This window comes from Parasteatoda tepidariorum, chromosome 7 (assembly GCF_043381705.1).
Source record: "Parasteatoda tepidariorum isolate YZ-2023 chromosome 7, CAS_Ptep_4.0, whole genome shotgun sequence".
Lineage (NCBI taxonomy): Eukaryota > Metazoa > Arthropoda > Arachnida > Araneae > Theridiidae > Parasteatoda > Parasteatoda tepidariorum.
In genome coordinates this window covers 87,412,138-87,439,058 of record NC_092210.1, presented here as the reverse complement: position 1 = coordinate 87,439,058, position 26,921 = coordinate 87,412,138, and the positions used below count along the sequence as shown (strand labels likewise).

The 26,921-nt window shown below is 27.4% G+C and overlaps 1 protein-coding gene across 2 annotated transcripts in view; it reads left to right on the top strand.

The window, feature by feature from the left end:
* The window catches only part of LOC107436492 (colorectal mutant cancer protein), a 74,639-nt gene extending 51,053 nt beyond the window's left edge, over nt 1-23,586 (top strand). For both annotated transcript variants that reach the window (XM_043042916.2, XM_043042917.2), the window contains 13 exons: nt 2,414-2,527; nt 2,731-2,873; nt 4,601-4,710; nt 6,700-6,824; nt 8,465-8,677; nt 9,968-10,201; nt 12,311-12,695; nt 15,169-15,361; nt 15,876-16,116; nt 18,246-18,413; nt 19,938-20,128; nt 20,805-20,907; nt 22,712-23,586. In XM_043042916.2, the coding sequence (XP_042898850.1) occupies nt 2,414-2,527; nt 2,731-2,873; nt 4,601-4,710; nt 6,700-6,824; nt 8,465-8,677; nt 9,968-10,201; nt 12,311-12,695; nt 15,169-15,361; nt 15,876-16,116; nt 18,246-18,413; nt 19,938-20,128; nt 20,805-20,907; nt 22,712-22,801 (2,310 nt within the window). In that variant the 3' untranslated portion in view covers nt 22,802-23,586. The remainder of the gene's footprint in view (nt 1-2,413; nt 2,528-2,730; nt 2,874-4,600; nt 4,711-6,699; nt 6,825-8,464; nt 8,678-9,967; nt 10,202-12,310; nt 12,696-15,168; nt 15,362-15,875; nt 16,117-18,245; nt 18,414-19,937; nt 20,129-20,804; nt 20,908-22,711) is intronic.
* Nucleotides 23,587-26,921: the final 3,335 nt, after the last annotated feature.

The window sequence follows — 26,921 nt, the reverse complement described above, 5'->3', positions numbered from 1 at the left end:
CACGTCATAATGAGGATATATTCTAATGTATTTTTTTTTTTTTTTTTACTCTGTGAAAAAAAAAGTCTGCAGTTAAGGATATATTTATCATTTTTTACCTCTTTTTTTTATTGTTTGTATTTCCTTTTATCCAATTGTACAACCCAGAGTGGAACAATAATTAAGCTATATTTTTCCGTACCAATTTTGAAATTTCTTTTATCACCAATTATGTAACTAGCTGACTCATTAAAGTTTTTTAAAATGCTTGTTTCTAAAACGATTATACTAAAATATAAACTTCCTAAAGTGTTATTAAAGTAATTTTAAAAAATTTTTAAGATTGTTTCTTTTTTTTTTTTGTAAGTTCCATTGGTAACAACAAAGGAAAATACTTATGATAAATCAAACTTTTGCTTCTCAAATCGATTTAAATTTAAACGTATAAGTTTACTGTTATAAGAACACTATGAAATGAACAGTTCAACTTTTTTAACTGAAGACAATCTCAAGTGATGTAAGTAAACTCAAATATGATATTGGAGTGCCAAAATAATTTCCCTTTTAAAAAAAAAATTACTGCCGTTTTTTATAAATAATGTTTATTTATATGGTGTAGCAAGCATTTCCTCGTTCAAGTTTCGTTCACTTCTGTGTTCAACCTTGAACATTCATAAAAATGATTTTAAAACGTTTAACTTTTGCAATAGTGTAATTGTGTGAATATCTATCTTTTCATACTGTTTGATGAGGAGAAATTAATATGACCTCATTCTATGTGGTTTAGGCAATTTCGAATTTAGCATTTCAAATTAGAGTTTTCATGCATATTCTTCCATTCTTTTTTTTTTACCTAATTGTGTGTTATTTGTGTGATTGAAAATAATTTGGTTTAGGAACACCTATTTTTTAATCTTTTTAAATTTAATATAGGGTTAAATTTAATATTTTTAGTTTTTTTGGGAGCCCTTAACTTTGGCTATTTTTTCAATAAAAGAATATAATCTCACGAAAATCACTTGTTCCACTACCCCTTGACAACAAAGATAAGCAAATTGTATACCCTCTTATGCTAAAATTACAGTTCGGTTGATCCACTCTGTGTTACTTGTAAAAATATACTGTATTGCTACTGATAGTACTGTATTTTTTGATATTTCAGTTTTAGGTTTTAATTTTGTTATTTAAGCTTTAAAAATAGAAGATTTTTATGTATGTATTGTAAACAAACAGATATTTTGAATTCAAAGAATTTGTTCCATTTATAATGAAAATTAATTTGGCTACTTTGTTTAAAGATTCATTTTAATTATTACTTGATCATTAAAAAAATACAAAACATTTGATTATTTTTCCAAATGGGTAAAGCACCTTATTTCTTCTCAAAAACATGAAGAAATTGAGAGAAAGAAGAAAAAAGGGTTTTCTAAAAAATTGTAGCTTGAAAATTGACCTCTTACATGAAGTCTTTCTAGAATCCATCAGAGGGCAGGGTTAAAATAATTTTTGTTATCTATTTATCTATATTATATAATTTAAAAATGTTTTTATTTTATTTATTCCAATAACATCTTAATATCATTTACTCTTTGATAATCTATTCGTTTTATATTGTTATAAATTATTATTAACTTTATTTCAAGAGCAATTTGAAGTTGCACTTTCTCTTAAATCTGAATTTACCTTACTCTTAAATCTGAATTTCCCATAAATTCATGATTAATCGATTTATACTAAATTTTATGAATTACTCTACCCTCATTTGAAAGCTATTTAAAATTATATTAATGTTTTTGAATTTTGTCATTTTCTTTGACCCATAATAGTTTATCCATTTATATTATATAAACTGCTATGAATTATTATGCTTTTATCTATAGAGCTATTTAAAGTTAAATTTACTCTTAAATTTTTGTGTCACATTCTTTAATTAATAATACTGAGTGTCAAAAGAATGACTAATGATTTGACAAATCAGTTATTTAAAAAAATAGGAGATAAATTTGTATGATTTGCTCTGATCTGTTTAAATAGGTATTTCTTCTCACCAAATTCGTGAATGGGTATCATTGTTTGCTGGAAAAACTTTTCAAACTACATTTTCTGTTGCATGTCAGATCATTTCAGCAATGCCATCTGTTGACGAACTTCATGACTAATTTTTTAAGATTAGTGAGAAGAATTCTTAAGTTTCCTTAACAGAATGCTGTAAACCTTTGATTTCTTTCTTCTTCTGTTTTTAATTGATTTTTCAAATGTTCAGTCACTTTTGGGACACCTAATATCTTATCCATATTTACTAAATGTCTAAGAATATCAGAATATCAGAATATCATCATTAAAGAAAAGTCTGAAACTGCACCCCCTTAATGATATTTGACTGATTTCTTGACTGAGTAGTAGTATCATAATGACTAAGCTTTTCTTTTTTCAGTTACACCTTGCAAAATTGGATTCATTAAAAAGTAAAATAACAGAGCTTACAACTATAATTCAACACACAGCTCAAGAAAGGGATGATCTTGAAAGGCAATTAAATAAAGCTCAGGTAATTATTAATATTTAGTATTTTTATTTTGAAAGGTATTATTATGATTAAAGAAGTGTGTTAATGATAAACTTCAATTCACAACACAAATATTTTTTTCAAATATCTTTAAAGACGTTTCTTTTTGTCTTCTTCTTTTTTTTCTTATTGCCTCTCATAAAATATTTTAATCAAAACATAATTTTTAAACTGTTGTATTTCAGTTAAATAAATGGAGGCTAGTTCGAGAACAAGAAGACAGATTAGCTCAGCAAGCTCAAAGATATGAAGAAAGACTTACTGAACTGACAAGTGTGATAGCAGAATTGAACAAAAAATTACTTGCACAAAGAGCCAATGTGATAAAGTGAGTGGACAATAACTTGCATATAGTAATTTAAATGTAATGGCAATGTTAAAATTTCGATCCATAATAATGCATTCAAATGTAAAACAGTTCCTAAAAGGAAAAAAGAAGTAATGGTCAGAAAATTTCAATTTATCCCGCAACACAATTATGGTCTTCATTAATTGAAAACTAAAGAAAACAGTAATCCCCTTTAACTAAAGCCAAATTTTAGATCATCAAACTCTCTGAAAATTAATAGCATTCATTTTAGTTTGTATTGTTTGTGCATCTTTGGTTGTCTTTAAATAATTTTCTTTACCACATGATAATCTGTACTCACATGATATGTTATCAATTTTTCATTTACTTTTGGTAACTTTTATACGCTGTTTTTTTTTTTTTTTTTTTTTTTTAAATCTTAAAAAGTAGTGCATTTATCCTGAATTATTTTTCTTTTTTGAATGTGCTGAAAATTATTACATCTGTTTGCTAGGAAAACCTACTGTAATGTTTTTTATTTTAAGTTGTGGCCAATATTTTAAAAACATTCTTTGATTTTTAGCTTTGTTATTTTGAGATGCAAAGGCGGTAACATGCAACAATTATGTTTTTGTCAATATTTTACATGGAGCAGTGATGGCTCAAGGGATAGAGTGTTCGCCTCTCAATAAGGTGAACCAGGTTCGAATCCCAGCTATTTCTGGTCGATACTAATTCCTCATTCGGCTTCCACCAACCACAGTGCTGGCGTGAAATATCCTCAGTGGTAGACGAATCATGGGGTAGAGTCCCCTTGCCATCAGGCTAACCGTGGGAGGTTCTTGCGGTCTTCCTCTCAATCTTACGCATATGCGGGTTAGTTCCATCAATAAGTCCTCCACAAAGGCAAATTTCCCCCAATACTTGATCAAGGAGTTCCCTTGTCTTCTGGATTGAGTTCAAAATTACAAGGCTACAGTGTTGTCGTAACCCCGAAAATTGAGTTTGCTGTTCAAGGACGGTTTTAAAATAGAATAAAATAAAATATTTTACATGATGAAAGTTTTTTTACTTAAAAAAATAATTGTGAAAGGAATAATAAAGTCTATGTATCCTTTATTACAACGTAAGAAATTTTTTTTGTTGTGTGTATACATAACATGTTTATATAAACATGTATAAAAACAAACACTTACACAAATTGTAATTTAACATAATTTATTTGCTAAAATTCTGAGACGTACTTTCATAGGCTGGTTTGTAACCCCCATTTGCATACTGATTTGTAACCCTTTAGCTAACCTCCTGTATGCTTACTACATACTACTTCACCATCATTGAAAAGTGTAGCTACATAACTAATAGATCTGTTGTGCAATTGAATAATAGATTTGTCATTGTGAATAATTCATTAAAACTTTAAGGACCCATATTTATTCTTTAAAGGGTAAATGTTGCCACTACTGAGAAAAGGTTTCCTCAATGGCCGTATAAGTCAACAGCTCTGAATATATGATAATTTTTACAATTTTTTTTAGAACTTCAAAGCTTAATTTCTCTTTTTTCACGTTTATAGCTTATTGTTGTTTCATAATAAGTCCTTCAACTACTGAATTGTTAATAATATAGTTTTAAAAGTTTATTGATGCTAATGAAAATTATTTTTTCCCTTTTCCTTGTTTCTAACTTACAAAATTGATCACAAATCATGTATGCTTTATTTTGTATTAATTGTTCTCTTAATTTCACTGTGATATATACTTTAGAGAGGAAGATGAATGCAGTCAACAATCTAACGAAGAATCACGGCAAAGTGAAACACCAAGTCACTGCACAAGCAACGATAATAATGCGACAGAGTCCTGTTCTGAAAGAGGTAACGATTCTATTGAATTTTGTCTCTATAGCCTTTAAAACTACTTATAAGGTGTTATATCTGGATTTTTATGTTGTAGACAAGTCATATAATATTTTACAAACATATGTTTACTATCTCTAGTTCTTTAAAAAAAATATGTATATATATATTTGTTATCAATATGAAATACTATGCACAAGGGTCGGACAAAATAATGGAAACACATCTATGCTAACACATTTTTTGAACTACCTCTTGAAATTCTTGGAGAATCGTTTTATAAATTTAGAAGTGTTTAGGTTATGCTATTTCTCATACTTATGGTTATGCTACTTCTCATACTTATCAATTATGTTTGAAGCTTTTTAGATGTTTGAGGGACCAACAGTAAATTGCAAACGGAAAATAATATTTTTGATCACTCTATGCTAAAAAATGTAGTAATAAATTTATACTAACTTTTTCTATTTTAAAGAACCAATGTTTTCACCGACATTTTTTATGACATGGCAATTAAGAAGGTTTCTATTAGACTTTATTCTTTGCTATTTCTTTAAAATATGGTAACTGGAAAACTGGGGTGTTTAGTTTGATAATTTGCTTTTAAAAATAAATATTGATTTTTATTTTTTCTGTTTTGCTTTTGTATATAATCTTTTTTATGGGTGATTTTATGATAGCGCTGCATTTTTATAAACGTTTCTAATAGGCTATATCTCTCAACATTTTATGAATACTTTTTTTAGGGAAAAATATCATTTTTAGCATTAAAGTCTTGTTTTAAGAATTAAGAGGATATTTTTTCTATTTCTCTTTTTTTTTTCAACTTTACAACTTGAGTTTTTTTTTTTTTCTTTTAAATGTTAGTTAGTTTTTGATTCATCTTAAATATTTCTAATTATCTTAATGTCTAATTAACTCTAGTTATCTTTATTATCTTAAATATTTCTATTATCGTTTTTTTCTTTTTACCTCATGCTTAGTTAGTATTATTTTACAATCTTGACTAAAATTATTTATATATATAAAAAAATATTTATTACTAAATGTTTTTTTTAAATAAAAATGTTGGTCTTAAGTGGCTGAATATTCACAATTTGCCTACATTTTTTGGCTGAATCCCTTACTCATTACAACCCTAAATAGATATGAATAGTTCTGTATCAATTTACCCCTTTCAAAAAATTTATGTTAAGCTGTAAATAAACGTTCCAGAATAAAAAAATGTTCTTTCCGAAAATCATCTGTGCCAGATTCAATAACTTGTCATAACACTGATCCCACTCTGCAATGGAGTTTACTTCATCCTCACCTGTTAAATCCCATAAAAACTGATTTTCACCCCCCACCCCATCCAAAGAATTCGAAATTCCACATTTACAAAAGATTTTACTTTAACGATTAAAACTACATTTTGCCACACATTTAGTATCATTTCATACATGATGCTATTGGAATAATGACGAATTTAATGAAAGTCTGTATTTTATTATCTAAAAGTTATGCATTAATTTCTGTATACTTATTAAATATTATATCAACAGTGATCTCATGAAATAAGTTTAATATTTGTACATTATTAGTAGATGCTAACTTGCTTTCTCAAATATGGTTGCATTTCTATCGCACTGAAATAAACTGCTTTTTGATGTTTTAAATCGATTTCTTACTGTTCATGATCTCAATGATTAGAAAGTAATATAAAGATTAAGCAGAGTTTAAAAATGGTTTTGTTATTTGCTCTTTTAAATATTACATCATTTTTTACAAATATTATAAAAATATATATTAAGAGACATCATTATTGAAATTAATATGAATTTGTAAAAATACAAATAAATAAAAATCTGCCCTGTGATTTCAGCAAATATGTAATGGTAGTGCCATCAGGTAGTGCCATGTCTTTGGTTATGAAATTGTGGAGCATTAACCTTCAACTTTCTGTTGGGGGAGAATGCCTTTTTTAATTTATTATTTCAGTTATTTATTTATTATTTGTTTTATCAGAACTTTCTAGATTTGGTGGTGAAGAAGATTCTAGAAATGAAATTTCTCGCACAATTTTACAAGATGGAGAAGAAGCTAGCAGTGGTTTGGGAGACAATGAAAGCTCTGATGATAGACCAATTCAGGTTATTATTGTTCTTATCAAAGTAGTAATTTTAAAAAATTATTCATTTATACTTCATGATGTAATTTTTCTTCTTTTTTTTTTTTTTTTTTTTNTTTTTTTTTTTTTTTTGAAAAGTATCAATTAAATATTTAAATCCGTTGAAGGAAAAATAAATTGTATGATTTAACAAGCAAAAAAATTTTTTTTTGAACTTTTCTTATATAGTTCTTAGTTTTTTATATGAATAATTATTGTACAGTTATTGAACAATTCAATTGAAGTACCTATTTTATTATTTAATTTATCTATTTTTGTTTATTGTCCTGTAATTGTAATTAACTAACTTATTTTAAATAAAAATTTTAAACTGTAACAGAAAAAAAAACATAGTCCTTAAAAGCTCTAAAAAGAAAATGAATATTTTAAATATGTTTATATAATTAAAAAGAAATTCTGAAAAGAGAAGTTCTATGATACTAAGAATTTATTTTTTCTGCTATTGTTTTTAGACAGTTTTATTTTAAAACACTGTTTACTTCACTGATCATTTATAATGTGTCTGAGGCTGTGAGACAATACAGCCTCAAACTTTTATTTCATTTATGCTTTGCATTTAACCAATTCTCTTTTAAAAGTAAAATTTTCACTTTCTATTCATGTGTCTGAGATATTTTTGCTTATCTTAAGTGATGTAACTCCCTTTCACTTAAAGTGAAATTAAAATATTTGCAGTAAAATTTTAAATATTTAAAATAGTTTGGAATAAAGTAATTTATAAACTGTTTATATTATATTGTTACTAAAAAAATTTATTATTTTGTTCTCTTTCAAAAAAAACTTTACAGTAGCGTGAAATAAATTTTTTCATTTTTCCTTTGATAATTGATAAATTTGTGACATTTCAAATATTTTCTTATATTAGTTTATTTTTTTCACTCTCAAAGTCTTTTGTTTCCTATTATTTTTTTAGATCTTAGTATTTTGTTTCCTATTATAAAATTTTGTTTCCTTACCGTTAATTAATGACAGGTTTTCACAAAGTGATTGGCAATTTTAAACACCAACTTTAAAAGGGGAAAAAGCAAAAAGAGAGAGTTCACTGTGTTTTGTGTAGGAAACAAGTTTATTCTTTTCTTGCCAAGTTTCAAAATCAGTTACAAATTTCATCTATGTAAAATGTAATATACTATGTTTTAAAGGGATTTAATAGATATTCTTTTAAAAATAGTTTTTAAAATGATTGCTACCTGCAGCAACACATTGCTACTGCCTGCACACAAAATTAATTGAAAAATGTGTGAATCTTTCAGTAAGAACAATCTGATACAAAGCAAAAAAACAGCACTTCATAATTTTTAAGTCAGCAGCACCATTTTGTAAAAAGCTTTGTTAAGTAATAATGGAATTTAGTGAGTATTAAATTCTTGTTTCTTAAACAGAACTTAACAACCCATAAAAATCCTTTCATTTTTTAAGTTATTTAACATATTAGGGGCACCTGATTTTATGACTTTGTAAAATATATTTAAAATTATGCGATGCTATTTCCATATATTTAGATTCTTAATTCTATTTCCATTATGATTTATTATATTTTTCTTTTTGAATTCTACATTCCTGAAGCAGAAATAATTGAGAAGAAAAAAAAATCTTTTACAGAATTGCAGAGAGAGAGAGCTAGAAGATTTTAAAGAAAACAGAGCAACATCATGTCACAGTCTTCAGTTATCACAGTTGCAGGAAGAAGTGATTGTTTTAAGAGCTGAAAATGCTGCTTTGCAAGAACAGCTGGCGAGGCAGGAGTCTGAGCTTGGCCAAACTAGAGCAATACTCATTGGCTGTAGAGAAGATAGGGATAGGTGTCAAAGAAGAGTAAGAATTAAATGTCTTATAATATTTTTTTAAGGATTCGGCACTGAACCCTCGTAGAATTGAGCCTATTAGTATAGTTTTGTTGAAATTTTCCAGCCGGGAAAGCCTGCAGTTTAAAATTTGTCGAGAAAAAAGTGGGATTTACACTCTGAGGGTGAAGGATATTCCTCAATGCTCTTCTTTCAAGATAAATAAAAAAAAAAGCCATCATTTGAGCAAATTAAACTCAAAGCGAAGCTTTAATTTTAAATTGTATTACTATTTTGCTGGGAAAAATTACTTTTTTAAAAATTGTCGTTTTAGTGGACAAAATAAGAGTTAGCCTCGCAGTTTTAAAAATTGCATATTATTATTATTATAAGATAATAGTAATAAACGTATCATATGGCTGTTCTACTGCGACAGAGCCTTAGATCAGCTTTACCACCATTGTGTATATATTTATTCATAAATGTTTTATTATTATATTTGAAAAGATTATGCTTGTTAATTTCTATTTTATTTATTTAGCATTTTTTCTTTCTCAATTAGAAAAAAAAAGAAGTTTTTATGAACTATGCTATTTATATTGTTATATTTTTTTAAGTAAGCAAAATCTTATATTCTTAATGAATTACATTTTAAAAATTTCACCTCTGTGCTTTCGATATTATATGTCATATAGTTATACTCAGTATATATACATATAAAGTATATATACTGAGATAAAGTATGTACCCTGATTATTTACGAGAATATATCAAAAATTGTATTGAACATCGTGATTGATAATAGACCTAGACGACCCTAGTGGACGAGCTCACTTTTGTACATTAAATGCTTCACAATTTAGAGGAACAAGTTGACAATGCACAACTAGCAGAGAAGTTTATGAAAAGGAAAGTACAATTTCATATTAAAAAACGTGCTTTCAAAGCAAGAATCAAAAAAGTGTGACTTTTTAAAAATAAAAAAAAGATTCCTGAACACTTTTATGAAGTATGTTTGTACTATTTTTTTCTTTACCATTCATTCCTATTATTTCAGGGATTTAGACATAGAACAAAAGATTCTGTTGTATATTTAAACTACACGTGGGTGAACACGTTTCCCACTCATTTTATTTTCAGTTTCTTCTGGTTACCCGCTATTTTTGTTTCCTGTGGTGCCCTTGCTACCCGATTATGATGCTATTAGGGGCTTCTCTATATATATTTAGTAGTTTCTAAATAGATATGTTTTAAAAATTGACTGAATTTTTATTTAAATACTCAAGTTGAAGCCTGTATTAAATAACACTTTAATTTTCAGGTTCGTGAAATGCAGTCAAAACTTGCTAGTCTACAATCTCAAAGCTCGCAGGGCTCTCAAACCGGTAGTTCTCCGACTAGAAGTAAAAGCCCACATATCAATCCTACAACAGGAGAGAGAACTCCCACCTCTCGAGAAGATGTTCCTATAGCAAAAATGGCTGAACGGGTGAGGCTGAAAAAAGTGGAGAGCGGTGACCGTCACATATTAGGCTCTGAAATATCAAGTTTAGGAGTTAGTATAATTTCTTTTAGCATGTTCAGTTATCTATTTATTTATTTTTATGATTCTATATTTTATCCTGCTACTCATAGCTCTTTTAAAATTCATTCTTTCTCTGTTAATTATTTTTTGAGTTACAGTCGAATCTTGATTATCGGAAATAATTGTGCCTGAATCTACCTGTTATGATTGAAATTCATCCTTATAGTCATTGAATTACTTTGAACAGTCGTGAAGGGATTATCGGCAGATTTTGACACGATCTTCAAATTTTTAGTTGAGCTTTGCTCTTCTCCCAATGCTATACTGTGAGATGAAAAATCAAATAAGTAGTGTTAGTAAACTCTAACTTTTAAAGTTCTACTGATGTGATTTGCAAATCACGTATGTATTTCAAAGACTGTAGTTTATTCATATTTTGACAATAGGAATTTAAAGATCTTCAGATGAGGTATATTTGAATAGTCAGTATACTGACTGATATACCTGAATAGATTTATTGAAATAATATTATGTCATGTCTAACTGCTGATACTCTTTCAGATCATATTTTAGTTATGTCACTTTAGAAGTATTCTCATATTTGGTAAAAAAAAAATCATATTTCATCATAAACTCTAAATTGTCTTTAGATATAAGAGTCAATAGAGATTTTGCTGTACACTTACTTTATATTGATTTAAGTAGTTAGCTAAATAAAAATCCATGGATAGGGGAAAAGTGCCAAAATAATTTAAGCTAGAAATGCTGCACTCCTATTAGTCAAATATGATAGTGAAACATGTCTTACACTGCACTTCATAATTGCTGCATCATATAAGAAAAATTAGTGTGGATTGAAAATTTCATTTGAATTACAAAACTTTTTTATGTGATGAAAATTTTATTTAATGGTAATAAAATAATTTTAGATATATGTGCGGACTTGGTGTTCTTACTTTTGTAATTATAACAACATCTAAGGCTACATGTTAATGAAAAGTAAGCCTAGTTAAAAAATTGCACGAGATGAAAGTCATTTACAAAACTAATTCTTTCTTTGTCACGGAGCTGCATTCTCTCTTACCCTCGCAATGTCACGAATTGTTCAACTTCTGAATATTTTTTCATACTTTCATACTTTAAATAAAAATTTTGGCCTAGTTAGCTTGATTGATAGTTTTTCTTTGGTTGTGTTAAATGTATGGCTAAACAAATTTGCTAAGTAAGGAAAGTACTTTAAATAATAATTTATTATAGAATGTTTAAAAAAATGTATTATTTTATGAATTATAATACAATTTAATAAGATTGGTGTGTGAGTATGGTATGTTCTGTTTAACCTGCTCTAATTAGATAGTTTTAGAATCCTTATACAAAATGAAGTACAAAAACTATGCCCATTATGAGGTTGCGAATTAGTATTTAAAAGGCAACTGAAACCTTTTATTATTCAAAGGAGTAAAGAGGAAATTTAAGTAATCAAAAACTGATCTGTCTAAAGGAACTAGGATGCATTCGTCTTTCACTTGAAACTAACTTTAAATTCCTTCCTCAAGCAAACCGGTTTTACATAATTTTTAATCTCTCCCTTGCTCTTATAGACCTCAGTAAAAATCGGTCAAACTTTTGCTTTTTACTCTCTAATAATATTTTGAACCCCTAATGTGCAATTTTTTTTTAAAAATTCATTTTCACTAAGATTCTAAAAAGATATAAAGAGTAGTCATTATGCAACACCATTTAGAAGTCTTTATATAACTCCTGTAGAAGTCTTTTGTCCTGCCCATTCAATTCATTAAGCAAAACCCTATGTTTAGAACAGTTATTTTTATTACATAAAGATGTCTCTACAAAATTATTAATCTGTGAAAATGTTAACTATTTATTATGTTTTAATGTTTTTCTTCCAAAATTGTATATTTAGCATATTTTTTGTGATTTGTATAATTAATGCATAGTATAAACTAAATGAATAAAGTTAACTACTATCAGTGTTAACTATCATAATGTTAACTACTATCAGTGGTATGGAAATTTAAAAAAAATAGATATACATTGTTTAAGAAAGGAAATTAGTTCGGCAGTTTGAATTATGACTGAAATATTTAACTAAATCTCTCTATTTGGCCTTATTTTCAGCTCTCGACTACAAAAATGGCTGAACATCTTGCCCAAAATGTTCATGAAGAATCACATGCTCAGGAAATTTTTCAGACTTTATTTTCTACTGGTTCTCCGGTTCCTGAAAACAAGATTAAAGAGTTTGAAGTGGAAATGGAAAGGTTAAATAGCCGTATTGAGCATTTGAAGTCCCAAAATGATCTCCTAAATCTAACTCTTGATGAAAGCAAAGGACATTGTGACCGACTCAGTGTTTTGATAGGAAAATATGAATCGAATAATACGGCCCTTCAACTTGCTTTGTCTTACAGTGATCAAGCTATTGAAACATTCGAAGTATTACTTGCTTTGTTGGAAGCTGAGCAAGATCTTTTGCGAGCAAATTGCAAGGCTGTTGGTCTAGGTAACTTTTACAAATTATGTTTTGTTTTTGAATTAAGAAATATTTGAAGGTGAAGTTTTGTATAGTGTGTTCAAAGTTGTTTTAATATTGTGAGGATGATTATGATATTAATCTTTTACTTTCTATGTTTTTTGATAAAGAGAGAAAGATATATCTTGATTATAGGCTATATAATTTTTTATGCACAAGGGGGTTCATGTACAGTAAAAGCCTGGGTATTAAGAATTTAAATAACAGTAAAGGTCAGTTTTTTTAAAATTTATTTTTAATAATTTTATGGTCAATTATTAAAGTCTTTTGGACAATTCTTATTTTTTTATAAGCTTTCATTGCAATATATTTACATATATTTGCTTTCATTTAGATAAATCTTAGTTATTATTTTTTTCCAGAAAAATATGGCAATATTAAAGAATCTTAATTTTTGGTGCTTAACCTGGTTTATTTTGATGATTTGCAGAAAAATAAATAAAATCACAGTAGCAACTGATGTAAAAGTATAAGCAAAGTAAATTGAAAATATAATTGAAATTGAATGGTTTCTAGCGTAAATCTTGATCAATACATATCTTGATTTTGATATTGACTGGTGCAAGTACTTTGCTGCCAGCTTATATGGTCTTTAAAGAAAATCTTTCTTTGTTTTTGTTGTATGTAACAACATTTGTGTTTTAATTTATAGATCTTCTATATATAATGTTAACTGAGGCCTTTTGTGGACCTTGGCTTGCAGTATAATGTTATCTTAAACCTTTCTGTTCTTAATATTGAATTTGTAATTTTCATTTTGGTTAGATATTTTGTAACATCTTCTAACAATCACTTGTTGGATCTTTCTCTATCTGGATGCATTAGTTTCTATTTTAAATAAGCTTGGATTTTTAGAATTTTTCGAAGCAATTGATCTATTTGCCACAGCAGATAAATTATGCAAACATATATGTATAAGATATAATTATCATTATACCTTTATATGTTCGCAAAGGTAACTTGATTTTATGAAAATTCTTCCTACTTGAATCTTTCTTTCATTACCACTTTGTAAAATCTTCCCCAGGGACTCTACATGCTTCCAGTTATGCAAGTGTTCAATTATTAAATTCATAAAATTTAGTAAGTCAATGAAAATGTAGCAATTTTTTACTTTCCGTCAAATATATTTAAATGACTTAGCAACTCAATAAACAACACCCTTTCCAGTAGTTTACCCAAATAAAAAACTTCAGAATAAGTATTGATTCTCAGGAAGTAGCATGCTACAAAATGCTTAAGTAGCATGAAAGTTTTCCGTGGCTTGCAATGAGATTGTAGAAATCTGTGATGATTTAAGCATTGATCCATGGGCTGAATTGTGGTGTGTTAATGATAAAAACGACATTGTTGTATTGTAAAATATTACAAATATCTCACCATGGTTTATTTCTTCCTCTTTTGAGTGTGAACCCCTGTTATCAAAGGCTTTTTTAAGGGGAGTATAGCAAATTCTTTCACATGTTGTGTATATGTTGGTCTTTCTTTTGATACTAAATTAATGTTTTTCTCTAACCTTGAGTTTATGAATAACTCCAACAATCAAGACTCTTTTATCAAGATTTTATGTAGTGGTTTTGGAACCCTTATGATGCTTGCTGTTTGTTCTGAAAGTCAAGCTAACTCTTAAATCACCTGTCTGTAAAAATCTCCTAAGTCCAGTATGAATTTTCTGTTGGGTAGATTACTAAAGTTTGCCTAGATTTTAAAACTTAAGATGGTGATTGTTTTTAAACTGGAAGAAGGTGTCTGAATAAATGGAAGTCAATCATTATAAATAAAGGGTCTGTTTTTTTTCTTCAGATATTGCCTTTACCCTCTTATATTAAACTGTTTTTATTCTCCTAATTCATTATCAATTAAATTCATATAATTAAAGAAGGAAAAGGTCATAAATGTTAAAACTCCTTTTTCTTGTGTATAATTGAATACATATACTGATTAGATTATGATTTAGGAGCATAAAAGCAATTGACAGATTATTTCACGACAAAATCAAGAAAATTTTTTAGCTAACTGTAAACCCTAATTGTTTTAAACAAAAACAAATTAAAAAAACTCAAAAACATTTTCTTTTTAATCATTTTGCTTAGAGATTTATAATATTTTATGATGGATTATTATAGTAAGTTTCTAAAAAGTTTTACAGGTTTGTTTGCTTTTTAATATTTTTATTGTTGCCTTTTATTTAATCTCAGATGATTTTAAATAGTTATTAGTGTTTCGTTGAATACTTTAAAAAAAAAACTTTTTTTTCTATTAAATGAAACTAAGTGTATAAAAAAAAACTTTTTTTTCTATTAAATGAAACTAAGTGTATAGCAAGGCTCTTACACAACTTATTTATCATTCTTATATTACAGAAGCTCAATTATCACTTAACTTTTTTCATGTAAAGTTTGTTGTCAGTTATTTATTAATTTTCAAAACAATTTCTTTATAGTCAAATCTGAAGATGAAAATCAAAAGAACATTATGGATCTTTTAACCAAATCTCAGGAGAATAGGAAAGCTTCTGAAAACGTTGCCAAGCATTTTCTGCAGAAATTGGATCGAAGTTACGGTATCTCGTCTAGAATGGGTGCTTGTCATCTTAGCCCATGGGAAGATCTTTCTTCTCATAGTCACACGACAAGGTTATTTAAATTTTATATCTCAAACCACTCTCAATTGTTTTTCATTTTGAAACTCAAATTATGAGACTACTAAAACGCAGTTAGTCTTTTTTTTAATTGTTACATGATTTAATTTATATAAAATAGATCTTTTCTTATAATTTTCTAATTCTATGATTTATTTTGACCTTGAAAAAGAAAAGATACATTCACAGGTAATTGATTATATGTGTACTTATCATTTATTTTCAAATTCAGATACCATATTTTCATTTTAAAAACCAATAAATTTGATTGTTTGCTGCAAAACCAGATAGTTCTGAACTTAATCTTCCCCTGAAAGTAAGACTAATGCAGAGCCAAAATTTAAAATCTTTGTCTATCCAATAGTAATATGTGGAAAACTAATTTTTGAAGTGATCTATCTGATTTTGAAACTATATGTTTCATTATAGCAGCAAGAAACCTGAACAAATTGTTATTTTTAGATTGTTAACTATTTTAATGGAAATATTGATGAATATTTTTGTTGTAGTACCTCTAGTTCCGTGTCCAGTAGCTGTGATAGTGGTGTAGAGTTCACTAAAGTGGATGAGCGTAGACTCAGGGACTATATCATTCAGTTGAAGAATGACAGGTCTGCTGTGCGGACCACTGTAGTTGAGCTGGAGAGTATCCACATTGATCCCATTAACAAAGATCCACCAACAATAATAGATGCTCAAAAGCTGGATTTGGAAAACGCCGTCCTCATGCAAGAATTGATGGCCATGAAAGTTAGTTTTATTTGACTGACTATCAAAAATAAATATTTTGTACATATAACCAATCTCTTTGTTGAATAAGTCTACTTAGGTAGCATATAATATCTCAGTTTGCAGGTGCTAAATTCAATTCTTAGAATTTGCTTAGTGTTTTATTTATTTATTTATTTTTTGTCTGATAGGACAAACAAACAAACATCCTTCTTGTGGAAATAAAATTATCCAGAATCCAAAATTGTATCATTTATGCATTGTTAAAGACTTTGATTTAGTAGGATAATTTTATTGAACAATGTCGTAAGTACGAGTGTTGTCTAGCAAAAATACTGGGTGCCCCAATAATGACAAATTTTAAAAAATCAATTTTAAGAAAAATGAAAGGAGATAAAAAAAATATATGTATATACAGTTTGCTGTTTCTACTTAGTAAACTCAAGTATTTCTCCTACGCGACCCATAAAGGGCCAAGGCCTACTGTGCCCATCTCAGTTTTCTTGATCTTGGACTTAGGGGTGCAGGAGCTGATGTTCGGGTCAGGTGGTCAGCCGAACGCAAAAACCCCCTGTGTTTAGTTCCCAAGCATGCTTGATACTCATTTATCGACCCTCTGAAGGGATGAAAGACTGAGTCAACCTTGCCTGGCCCAGGGATCGGACCCAGGACCTATGGCACGGAAGCGCTACCACTCAGCCACCGTGCGTCGTATTTCTCCTTACCAAGTTTTAAAGACTAGAGATTTGCAAAATAATCAATATTTGCAACAGCAATGTGTTGCAAGCTAACAACACAAAATTAGCAGATGCCTCTGCAAACATTTCAGTTGGAGTGCTTTAACATGTAGCAGAAAACATTATTTACATCTTTAACATTCAGCAGTGCCATCTGAGGATGAACTTTGTAGCTAATTTTTTAACTTGGTGTGAATGAATAATTTATTACCTAAGCAAAATGCAGCAAACTCACAAAAATTTATTCTTTACAATGACAATATTTCTTATTTTAATTACTGTTGATTTTTAATTAAGTTATAACATATACATCAATAATTTGTTTAGTTTATGAAACTATTATTTTAATTATGGAATTATTCTTCATTTTAATTAAGTTTATGAAAATATTTGAGTATTTTCATCAAATAGTGGATGGTTAAACAACTGGATAGTTGTTTAAACAAGTGCAGAAAACTCCAGTTAATAAATTCAAAATTTATAACTACTGATACTAAACTCAACATTCAGACATTAATGGTCTGAAATTAGTCTATATTTGCACTATGCAGAGTATAAATTTTGAAAACTGTAAGGGTAGCAATTTCATTTTGGGTAAAAAACAAAAGCATCTATTAAATTTGTTAACACCTGTATCTTAAATTTTTTTCTATTTTAAATATCAACTTTTTGAAAAATTATGCATATATGGTTTTATAAAAAAAATTCAGATTTTATATTTTTCATTATTAATATCGAAATGTTATATATATATATAGTTGGACCTTGTTAATGCGAAATCAACAGGACTATCATAACTACTTCATCTTAAACGAATTTTGTTTTATCCAATAGATCATGAAAACAGTTTATTACGCATAATTAATACATCTTATGTACTAGATTAATGTGTGCAAAGAATACTATTATGAACCAAACAAATTAAAATAAGCTTAAAAGTTTTAAATACTTGATTACACTATTTTATTTATTTGCTTATCTGCTACTTCTGACAAAGGAAGAAAATAGAAATAGCATTCCTCAAAAAATGAATGATCGAAATTTTATTCGCATGTTTCTTATCTGTGCTGTGTCCAGTTTCCTTTCATGTTAAGTGATAATCAGCTTTAAAATTTCATGTTAAACACGCATTTTATGCAAAGCGATATTTCATGTTACACAGTTTTGTGTTAATGAGGTTCGACTCTATATATAACAACCTTGTGTTAATTATTTATAAAGTTTTTTACAATGAATAATAAATCTTGTTGTAAAAATATTCAGTAGAATATTTTTGTAAAGCATTAGTAGTAAGAGCTTTGAATTCTGTGTTTATATATTCACGAAAGCATTGTTTTGTTTTCATATAATTATCTCTGTCCTACCAATATTATATGCATTGCTTTGATGTAAATTGTTAACAAAAAATTTTAGGAAGAAAAAGCTGAATTGAAAGCTCAAGTTTACCTCCTAGAAAAAGAAAAAACTTCATTAGAACTTCAACTCAGTAGTAGAGAAGCTCAGGAGCAAGCATATAAAGTGCAAATTGAAAATTTTAAAAGTGAACTACAAGAACAGTCTGAAATGGTAGAAAGGTTACAAGTATGTAAATTTGTCCTTTGTTGTGATTAGTATTTCATGTCTCATGATTGATATTTTTTTTAATAACACTTCAAGTGAAATGTCGAGTATAGCTCATTTTTCATCTAACTAGGTTTTTGATATTTTACACGAATTAAAATTATACCCATATCTATAGTATGATTTTAATAAACAACAGGTAAGAACTATAAAATAAATAGTTTTATTTTTTAAATAAAAATTAAATGGTTATTTCATGCTTATTTTTTTATTATTAAATCTTACTCAAAGAGGTTAAATTGATTCTGGATTTTTATCTATCATCTGGATTATTACACTATCAATATGCCCTTTTGCTCTATTCAAATGAAGCCGATAATTAGCCATAAAATTGGTGTAAGCAGGGCGCACATTGTTTTCCAAAAGCTTAAAGTATGCATATTTATTTGCAAAAAATCTGCATATAAATATGAAATATATATACATGTTTAAAATTTTAATCAAACAAGCATTTTCTGACACAAAAAAAGGAAAAAAAACAGTACCGCTCCCTCACACTACACCTATGCTTATCATGTCTAAGATATACGTAGATAGGGTTCTGACATAGCATACTTAGTATCCAAACAAATTAAGCAATCGTCAATTTTAGTTTGCTCTAAAACTTGAAGTCTGGTAAGCCTTTTTTTTTTTGTCGATTGAAAGTATGCTTTCTGAAATTATATATTGGTGTAAAGTCAAACTTTCTATAACAACCACCTCTAAACAATGATGACTTCCAAGGAATGGTCATATAATTGGAGTTAAATTTTATGATAGAAATATTGATAAAATAATCATTATTAAATAAAAAATAATTATGTCACATGTAAATTATGAATTGAATCAACAGAAAAATCATTAATAACCGTTAAGCGATTAACTTTTCAAAAGTTAATGAAGTATGGAGCAGCAGGCTCCACACTTTTTTAACTTTTGAAAAGTGTCATGGAATTGATCCAATTTTTGTGTTAGTGTTTAAATTACTTTTACTAAAATAAGAAAAAATTGCAGGTTTGTTGTAAAATAATTAAATTTGATGAGGTGGGAATTACACTTAGAAAAAAAATCTTATGTTTACGCAAACACTCTTATGTTACATCCGGTTTTGATTAACGTATTGCTGGTTACAAATAAGGAGTCCAAACTAATCAAATGCATGCTTAGATAATATTTGAACAACTCTAGCATAGTGATTTCTAAAAATGTTGAGTTGTTAACATAGACAATGTCTTAGATAGACAGTCAATGATTTTGATATCAGCTGGTATATATATATATTAATATAGGCATAAATTATATATATATAAATTTGGTATATATATATATAAATTAGATATCTGAGTTCAGATATCCATGTATATGATGGAATTTTTTTAAGGTATATGTTAAATGCCTTCGTATGTTAGTAGTTTCTTCAATTAATATCTAATAATAATGATATACATTACACAATGTTATTTTTTTTTTTAAATATCTAAATTTATGCCCTATTTTCGTTTTTAGTGTTCATCAAATCATAAAGGTGTTCTGAGTGCAAGTGATAGTGAGAAACTGAATGAATCTTCTGAAAAAGTAAATAAATTGAAAGCTAGAATTCAAGAATTAGTGCAGACAATGGAGAAAGTAACTAAAAACTCAGAAATGAGTGCCCAACAATCTGTTGAATTTGTTAATGATTTAAAGCGTACTAATAGGTAAGAACTTAAAGCTTGTTTTTACATTTCCCTTAAAATATACATTAGATATCAGTGCAACTGGAAATAAATTACAATGGAAGTTTGTTTGTTTGATTAAATTTAATAGCTTTAACTTTAAAGACTAGTTTGAAAATAATACCTTATTCAAAAACATCGAACTGGAAAAGTATTAAATGAGGAAAGTTGTTTTTTAGCTTGGAAATGTCTAGAAACGTCAAGAATCTGTTTACAAAGTACTGCTTTTTATTAAAAATTCCTTGTTTAAAGGTTTGGTAAAATTAATTAGTATTCGTTACTTACCAAATACCACAAAATGTTTTTTAAATTAGGAAGAATGCGTAAGATTAGTAGACAAGATAATTGTAATTTATTTAGTATATGAATAAGTATTTAGTTGTTATTTGTTTTATTTTAAAGTCACCATAAAAAGATTTAACAATTGTTTATATCATTTAACAATCTCCTATATCTCCCAGAAAGTTGCAAATTAAATTTCTATTTTGCACGATAGCTTTTTGACACTTGATTAAAAAAGATTTTATCAAAAAACCAAGTAAAGTGTTATCTAAAATATTTGTTTTCTTTTATGTAACTGTTATTTATTTCCTTACTTAAGTTAATATTTGACTCGTCTTTCTTTGTTTTCTAATTAATAAAGATTCTTCTTTTTCAGTGCCTTGGTGATTGCCTTTGAAAAGGCAAAGAAAAAACAACAAACTAAAGTTAAAAAACTAGAAATGCAAATGAGTTCTCTAACTGAAAGACATAATGCTCAGGTTTGTATTTTCTACAATTAATACTTTTTTTTAAAATTTGATTTCAGTAGCTTTAAACTATGTTAATTATTTATCATCATGCATCTTTGAAATGTCAACAATTGGCTGTAGTTTGTTTAAATTTATTAAATTTTTGTTTAAAAGGGTATGTTAAATTGCTTCTAAAATTAAAAGTACTTTAAAAATAATTTTATGTTTCTTGAAGACATAAAAACACACCTTGTGTTTAGTGCAGTTATGATGTATTGCAATTTAATTACTAACACCATATTTCCTATATCTCAGATATTTTTGAAAATAATATTAATTAACTTATTATCTCAATGAAACATTAATATTTCTTTAATTTAGGTTTAATGTTTATTTTTTCTCCGTTGTAATATCTTCATTGTTTTATTTAATTTTCAAGAAATAATTATGTTTAAATATAAGTACTTTAAATATATTTATACATCATTTCTTTCTTTTTGTATTCCAACTGAAATGAAACTCCTTTGTATCATATATGTTTTTGGGTAGCTGTTAGCTTATTGGCTTCTGCTTAAACCTTATAAATCTGACACTTAGCATACCAAAACAATATATAAAAAATTTCCAGATTCTGGCACATTAGTCATAAGCAGAGGAAGTCAAATACCGAATTTTTTGTGTTTTGAAATTTATTAATTTCAGATTTCTTTTTTTTCTTTAATTTTATACCATCACTTTTAAAAATAATTACTAACTGTATAATTACTAACTGTAGTATGACCCAATCCTAAAATTTTATATTTCAAGTGGGGATTTCAAAAACCTTGATTTAACATTCTGTATCTTAACCATGTAATATCAATCTATAGTACGGTACATATATAGAGTGTCTTTTAAATATCACTTATACAGAATTTTAAGAAAATTTATATCAGAAATCAAAAATATATGTCTGTCTGATCTTTTAAATATTTTATTAAATGCTTTTTGCATAGAGGGGAACAAAATAACTTATAAAATAGCTAACTCATTAAAATAACCACCTGGAAAAATATTTTCTTAATCTGCAGAAATTCCATCGTAGTTGGAGGGTAAGTAAATGAATATTTAACTGCATAATTCACATAAATAAATGCACTGATTAATGTTAGACTTAAATCAATGGAAATTTATTCTAATATTTTTTTTTCAAATAGTGACAATTGCTATTTTGTTTATTTTATTTATTAACTTAAGACCTTTTCAATTTCATCCGACTAATTACTTCACCTTTAAAATAATTAACTTTGACAGTGATTTTTCAGATTGTAGTAACTCTCCTCCTTCTTCCAATATTATTAATCCTGTTGACTGCATTTTTAATAAGAGTTCTAAAATTATACATTTAGGGCAGTGATTACAGAATATCTTGTTTATGGCATTGGTTTATCAGAAAGTTTTAGAAGCCCTTACTGGGGGGATATCTGTTAATTCTGTACTAAACTGATAATGCATGTTAAATCCATCGTTAGATTGACAGTCTCACAAACAGGTTGTGAAAAAAGATACCTTTCGCTCTGGTATCTTAAATTTAAAAAGATTTTCTATGATCTCCCAAATAAGTTGTGAAAAGTTATCCTTTGCTATAGTCTCTCAAATGAGACATTTTTTGCTGTAGTCTTCCAAATGAGTAGTGGTAAAAAAAAGCAAGTATTGTGAAAAGTGTACTACACTATTATGTGATGCAATTTTTATTAGTATAACTGTTGTTAATTGAATTCTAAATTGTTTTTTGAAAAAGAAATTTCAATATCTAATCTTGTAGAATCTTTAAACTTGAATAATATTTTTGTAGGTAAGAATGTTAAAGCAAAGAATAGCGATGTTAGAAAATGAAACTGGTCATCGTGTTCTACAAACTTCTAATTCTGATCTTCCTATGTGAACTTCTCATTGTGAGGCTTTATACTGAAGCCTCTTGAATATTTACACAAACTGCCAAGTTTAGGTGGCACTACACTGACCATCCAACAGTCGCAATACTGCATTTCCTCAATGTGATTCTACCTTGCGTTCAGTCTTCCCATTTGTTATGTTTTGTCCTGAACCAATATGTTTTACCAAATGTGATACTCATTATGTTTATTACTGTAAATATTTTTTTAATCGATTCATTTAGAAAGAAAATGGGATGGATTCTAAAAATCATAGTTTTTTTTAAAAAAAAAAAATTTATTCTGGTTTACTTTGCTTCAAATGTTGCTTCAAGTAATGGAAAAATGAATTCCTCTCAGGTCCAAGTTCAGACTCCTTTTATTTTGCGTGTTCAATCTTGTTACATTTTTAAAGATAAATTTCATATATAAAATTTATGTTGTTCACAATTTGGTCATATTAGTAATATGTGAGTCGATACTTAAATGAAAGAGTAAATAGTATTTTAAAAAGAGGGAACTTTCTTCTTCCCCAAAAAATTATTTTTAACGTAGTAAAATTTGGTTGTGAAAATATGGTTTTAAGTATTGAAAACCAATATGAATTATAGTTTCAGGATTAAAGTATCTACACCCGAAATGAAATTTCTTCTTCCAAATGTCGTTATTTTTTATTCTTTTTCTTTTGAAAAAATGAGGCAAACTGCTCTAGATTCATTGAGCAAAAGGTACAACTTTGACATAATTTTGTGCCGAATTTGAGCGCAATTATGAGATCAAATAATAAAAATCAAAATTGGAAAAACTTTGCAAAAAAAAAGGCTACTATAATGATTCACAAGAGAGATGAGAGTATAATCGTCGCAAATACGTTAAAAAGACCTAAAATTCAAAATGCTCGGGTTATGATGACTTTGTATTCGAACATCAAAATTTAAAAAACTCGGAAAACAGTGTGGAATTAAGCACGCTGTAAAGGTTTTTTAATGAATCGTTAAGAAATAGGTTTCTTAAGTTTGCATGTTGTCATAACTTTGTAAAATAGTTAAAAATATCGTAATTTAAAAAAAAAAACCTAGGAAAACAACTAATGGAATCCTCATCTAATTTTTCCCGAGTTCTGTTAAATATGTTTTTAAATGTAAATTAATATTCTCTAATTTGTTCAAAAATGTAGTTTTACAAACACTATGCTGCTCCAAGTATAAAAATTATTTGCTCTAAATATCAAATTTTCTTGCTCCAAGGCACATTCTTTTTTCTCAAAAATAGTTAAGCTGCTGTGTTAAAAAAAATTTGGGTAGTTTTATTGTTAGTAAAAAATCTTGGACCTACCTTTTTCAAAAGCAGTAACTTGTTTCAAATACATTTTTTAAGATTTATTTATCCAAAGATACTAATATATCCTTGTAATTTATTTTTTAAAAAATGCTCTAACTGTATTTTCGAAAGTTTTGATTTTAAATTATATCAAATATTTTGCACCATTTGAAGTAAAATAAGGAGAATGATATTTTACTAAGACTAAAATATAAATTTTTTTAATCTTGTGTTATTTTTTTAACCTGCTTTTAAATAAGTAGTTGTATTTAAAAAAAATTTTTAACTTCCTTTCATTTTTTTCCTTGCAATCCTATGTATATTGATGGTATTAGTATGAAATTGAATTTGTAGTTTTATATAAGTCTTTTGGAGATTTCACAAAGGTGCCATAAAACAAATTCTAGGAAATAAGAAACTTAAATTAATAACATTTTTACTATTGCTCTGCTAACTTTGAGTTTTAGTAAAGCTGTTCCTGATTTATGCTTACTCAATTTATGTACTAAAATATCTGAAAATATTTATTATCCATTATTGAAATAATTTGTTTATTAAGCTTGTTTAAGAAATTTATTTTAAACCAAATAATAATCAAATTCAAAAGCGTTATTATTTTTTTCAAATATTTCTAAATGGATAAAAAAGACTGATGCCCAATCCTTGTTTCTCTTTGGATAGATAAATCACTTGGTCTGATCCTGTTTTATTACATAAAATTCTCTTTCGTTGACATTAACATAAAATAAGTAAAAGTTATGTTTTCGGGTAAGTATTTCTTTATCTCTAGTTTTAAACTTTACCTGTAATATTGAGCAGGAAATATTAGTTAGCATTTAGTAATAAGTGTTCATTCTAAGACTACTAAATAACTTGAGATAAGTACTTTTTTTCTTCTGCATTATTTATTAAAAGGAAGAACAAATTTAATAATTTATTTTTTTATTTTATTAGATATAAATATTCATAAAAAATCAAAATTTAAGACATGTAATGTTGATAAATGATTTATTAGCATTAACAAAATTAAACTTTTTATATAAGGAAAATTACTACTATTCCTTTACCTTATCAATAGACGAATGGTTCTTTATTAACCATTTGATCAAAAGGCAATTATGAAGCTATTTTTGTTTGTAATTTCATAGTGCTATGACTATTGATCCATAACTCAGTTTGTAGGTTGCTTTCTTACTCAACAAACCAGTTTTTCTCAATTCTGTGAACTGTTCACCAGGAAAATATTTACCCCAAGTATCTCGACGGTTAAATGTAATATTACAACAAATGAATTTAGTTCTCTATAACTTTTTGTATATGATTGATTAATTTTTTATAAAATAACCTTTTATCTAATTTTGATAGAAAGAATTTGAAACAGAAAATATTTGAAATGATTCCATTTGTTTTTAAACTTCACAACAGCATGAAAGAAGTTTTGCTTAGTGCTTAGAACATGTTTTTTTTCTTCCTTTAAAATGTTATTGAAATAAATTTAAACTATTAATAACCTGTTCATCTTTCTTGAAATGTTATTTTGAAATAGAATTTCAATAAAGATTCATTCTTAANCAACTGTCGCAATACTGCATTTCCTCAATGTGATTCTACCTTGCGTTCAGTCTTCCCATTTGTTATGTTTTGTCCTGAACCAATATGTTTTACCAAATGTGATACTCATTATGTTTATTACTGTAAATATTTTTTTAATCGATTCATTTAGAAAGAAAATGGGATGGATTCTAAAAAATCATAATTTTTAAAAGAAATTTATTCTGGTTTATTTTGCTTCAAATGATGCTTTAAGTAATGGAAAAATGAATTCCTTTCAGGTCCAAGTTCAGACTCCTTTTATTTTTCGTGTTCAATCTTATTACGTTTTTTAAAGATAAATTTCATATATAAAATTTATGTTGTTCTCAGTAAATGTTAATATTAGTAATATGTGAGTCGATACTTAAATGAAAGAAGAAATAGTATTTTAAAAAGAGGGGAAGTTTTTTCTTCCCCAAAAAATTATTTTTAACATAGTAAAATTTGGTTGTGAAAATATGGTTCTAAGTATTGAAAACCGATATGAATTATAGTTTCAGGGTTGGAGTAGCTCCACCCAAAATGAAATTTCTTCTTCCAAATTTTGATTTTTTTTTACCTTCGAAAAAATGGGGTCAAACTGCTCTAATGAGATTCATTGAGCAAAAGGTGCATCTTCAGCATAATTTTGTGCTGAATTTGAGCGCAATTATGAGATCAAATTATAAAAATCAAAATTGGAAAAACTATGCAAAAAAGACTATTATAACGATTCATAAATGAGAGATTCACAATATAATCGTCGCAAATACGTTAAAAAGACCTGAAATTCAAAATGCCCGAGTCTTTGTATTCAAACATCAGAATTTAAAAAACTCGTAAAGCAGCGTGGAATTATAATGAAATGAAACACACTGTAAAGTTTGTTTGTTTTTTGTAATAAATCGTTAACAAATAGGTTTCTTAAGTTTGCATGTTGTAGTAACTTTGTAAAATAGTTAAAAATATCGTAATTTTAAGAAAAAAAAACTAGGAAAACGACATAGATTAATGCTGGAATCCTCATCTAATTTTCCCAAAGTTCTGTTAACTATGTTTTTAAATGTAAATTATTATTCTCTGATCAAAAATGTAGTTTTGCAAACACTATGCTGCTCCAAGTATAAAAATTATTTGCTCTAAATACCAAATTTTCTTGCTCCAAGGCACTTTTTTTTCTTCTCAAAAATAGTTAAGCTGCTATGTTAAAAAAAATTTTGGTAGTATTATTGTAAGTAA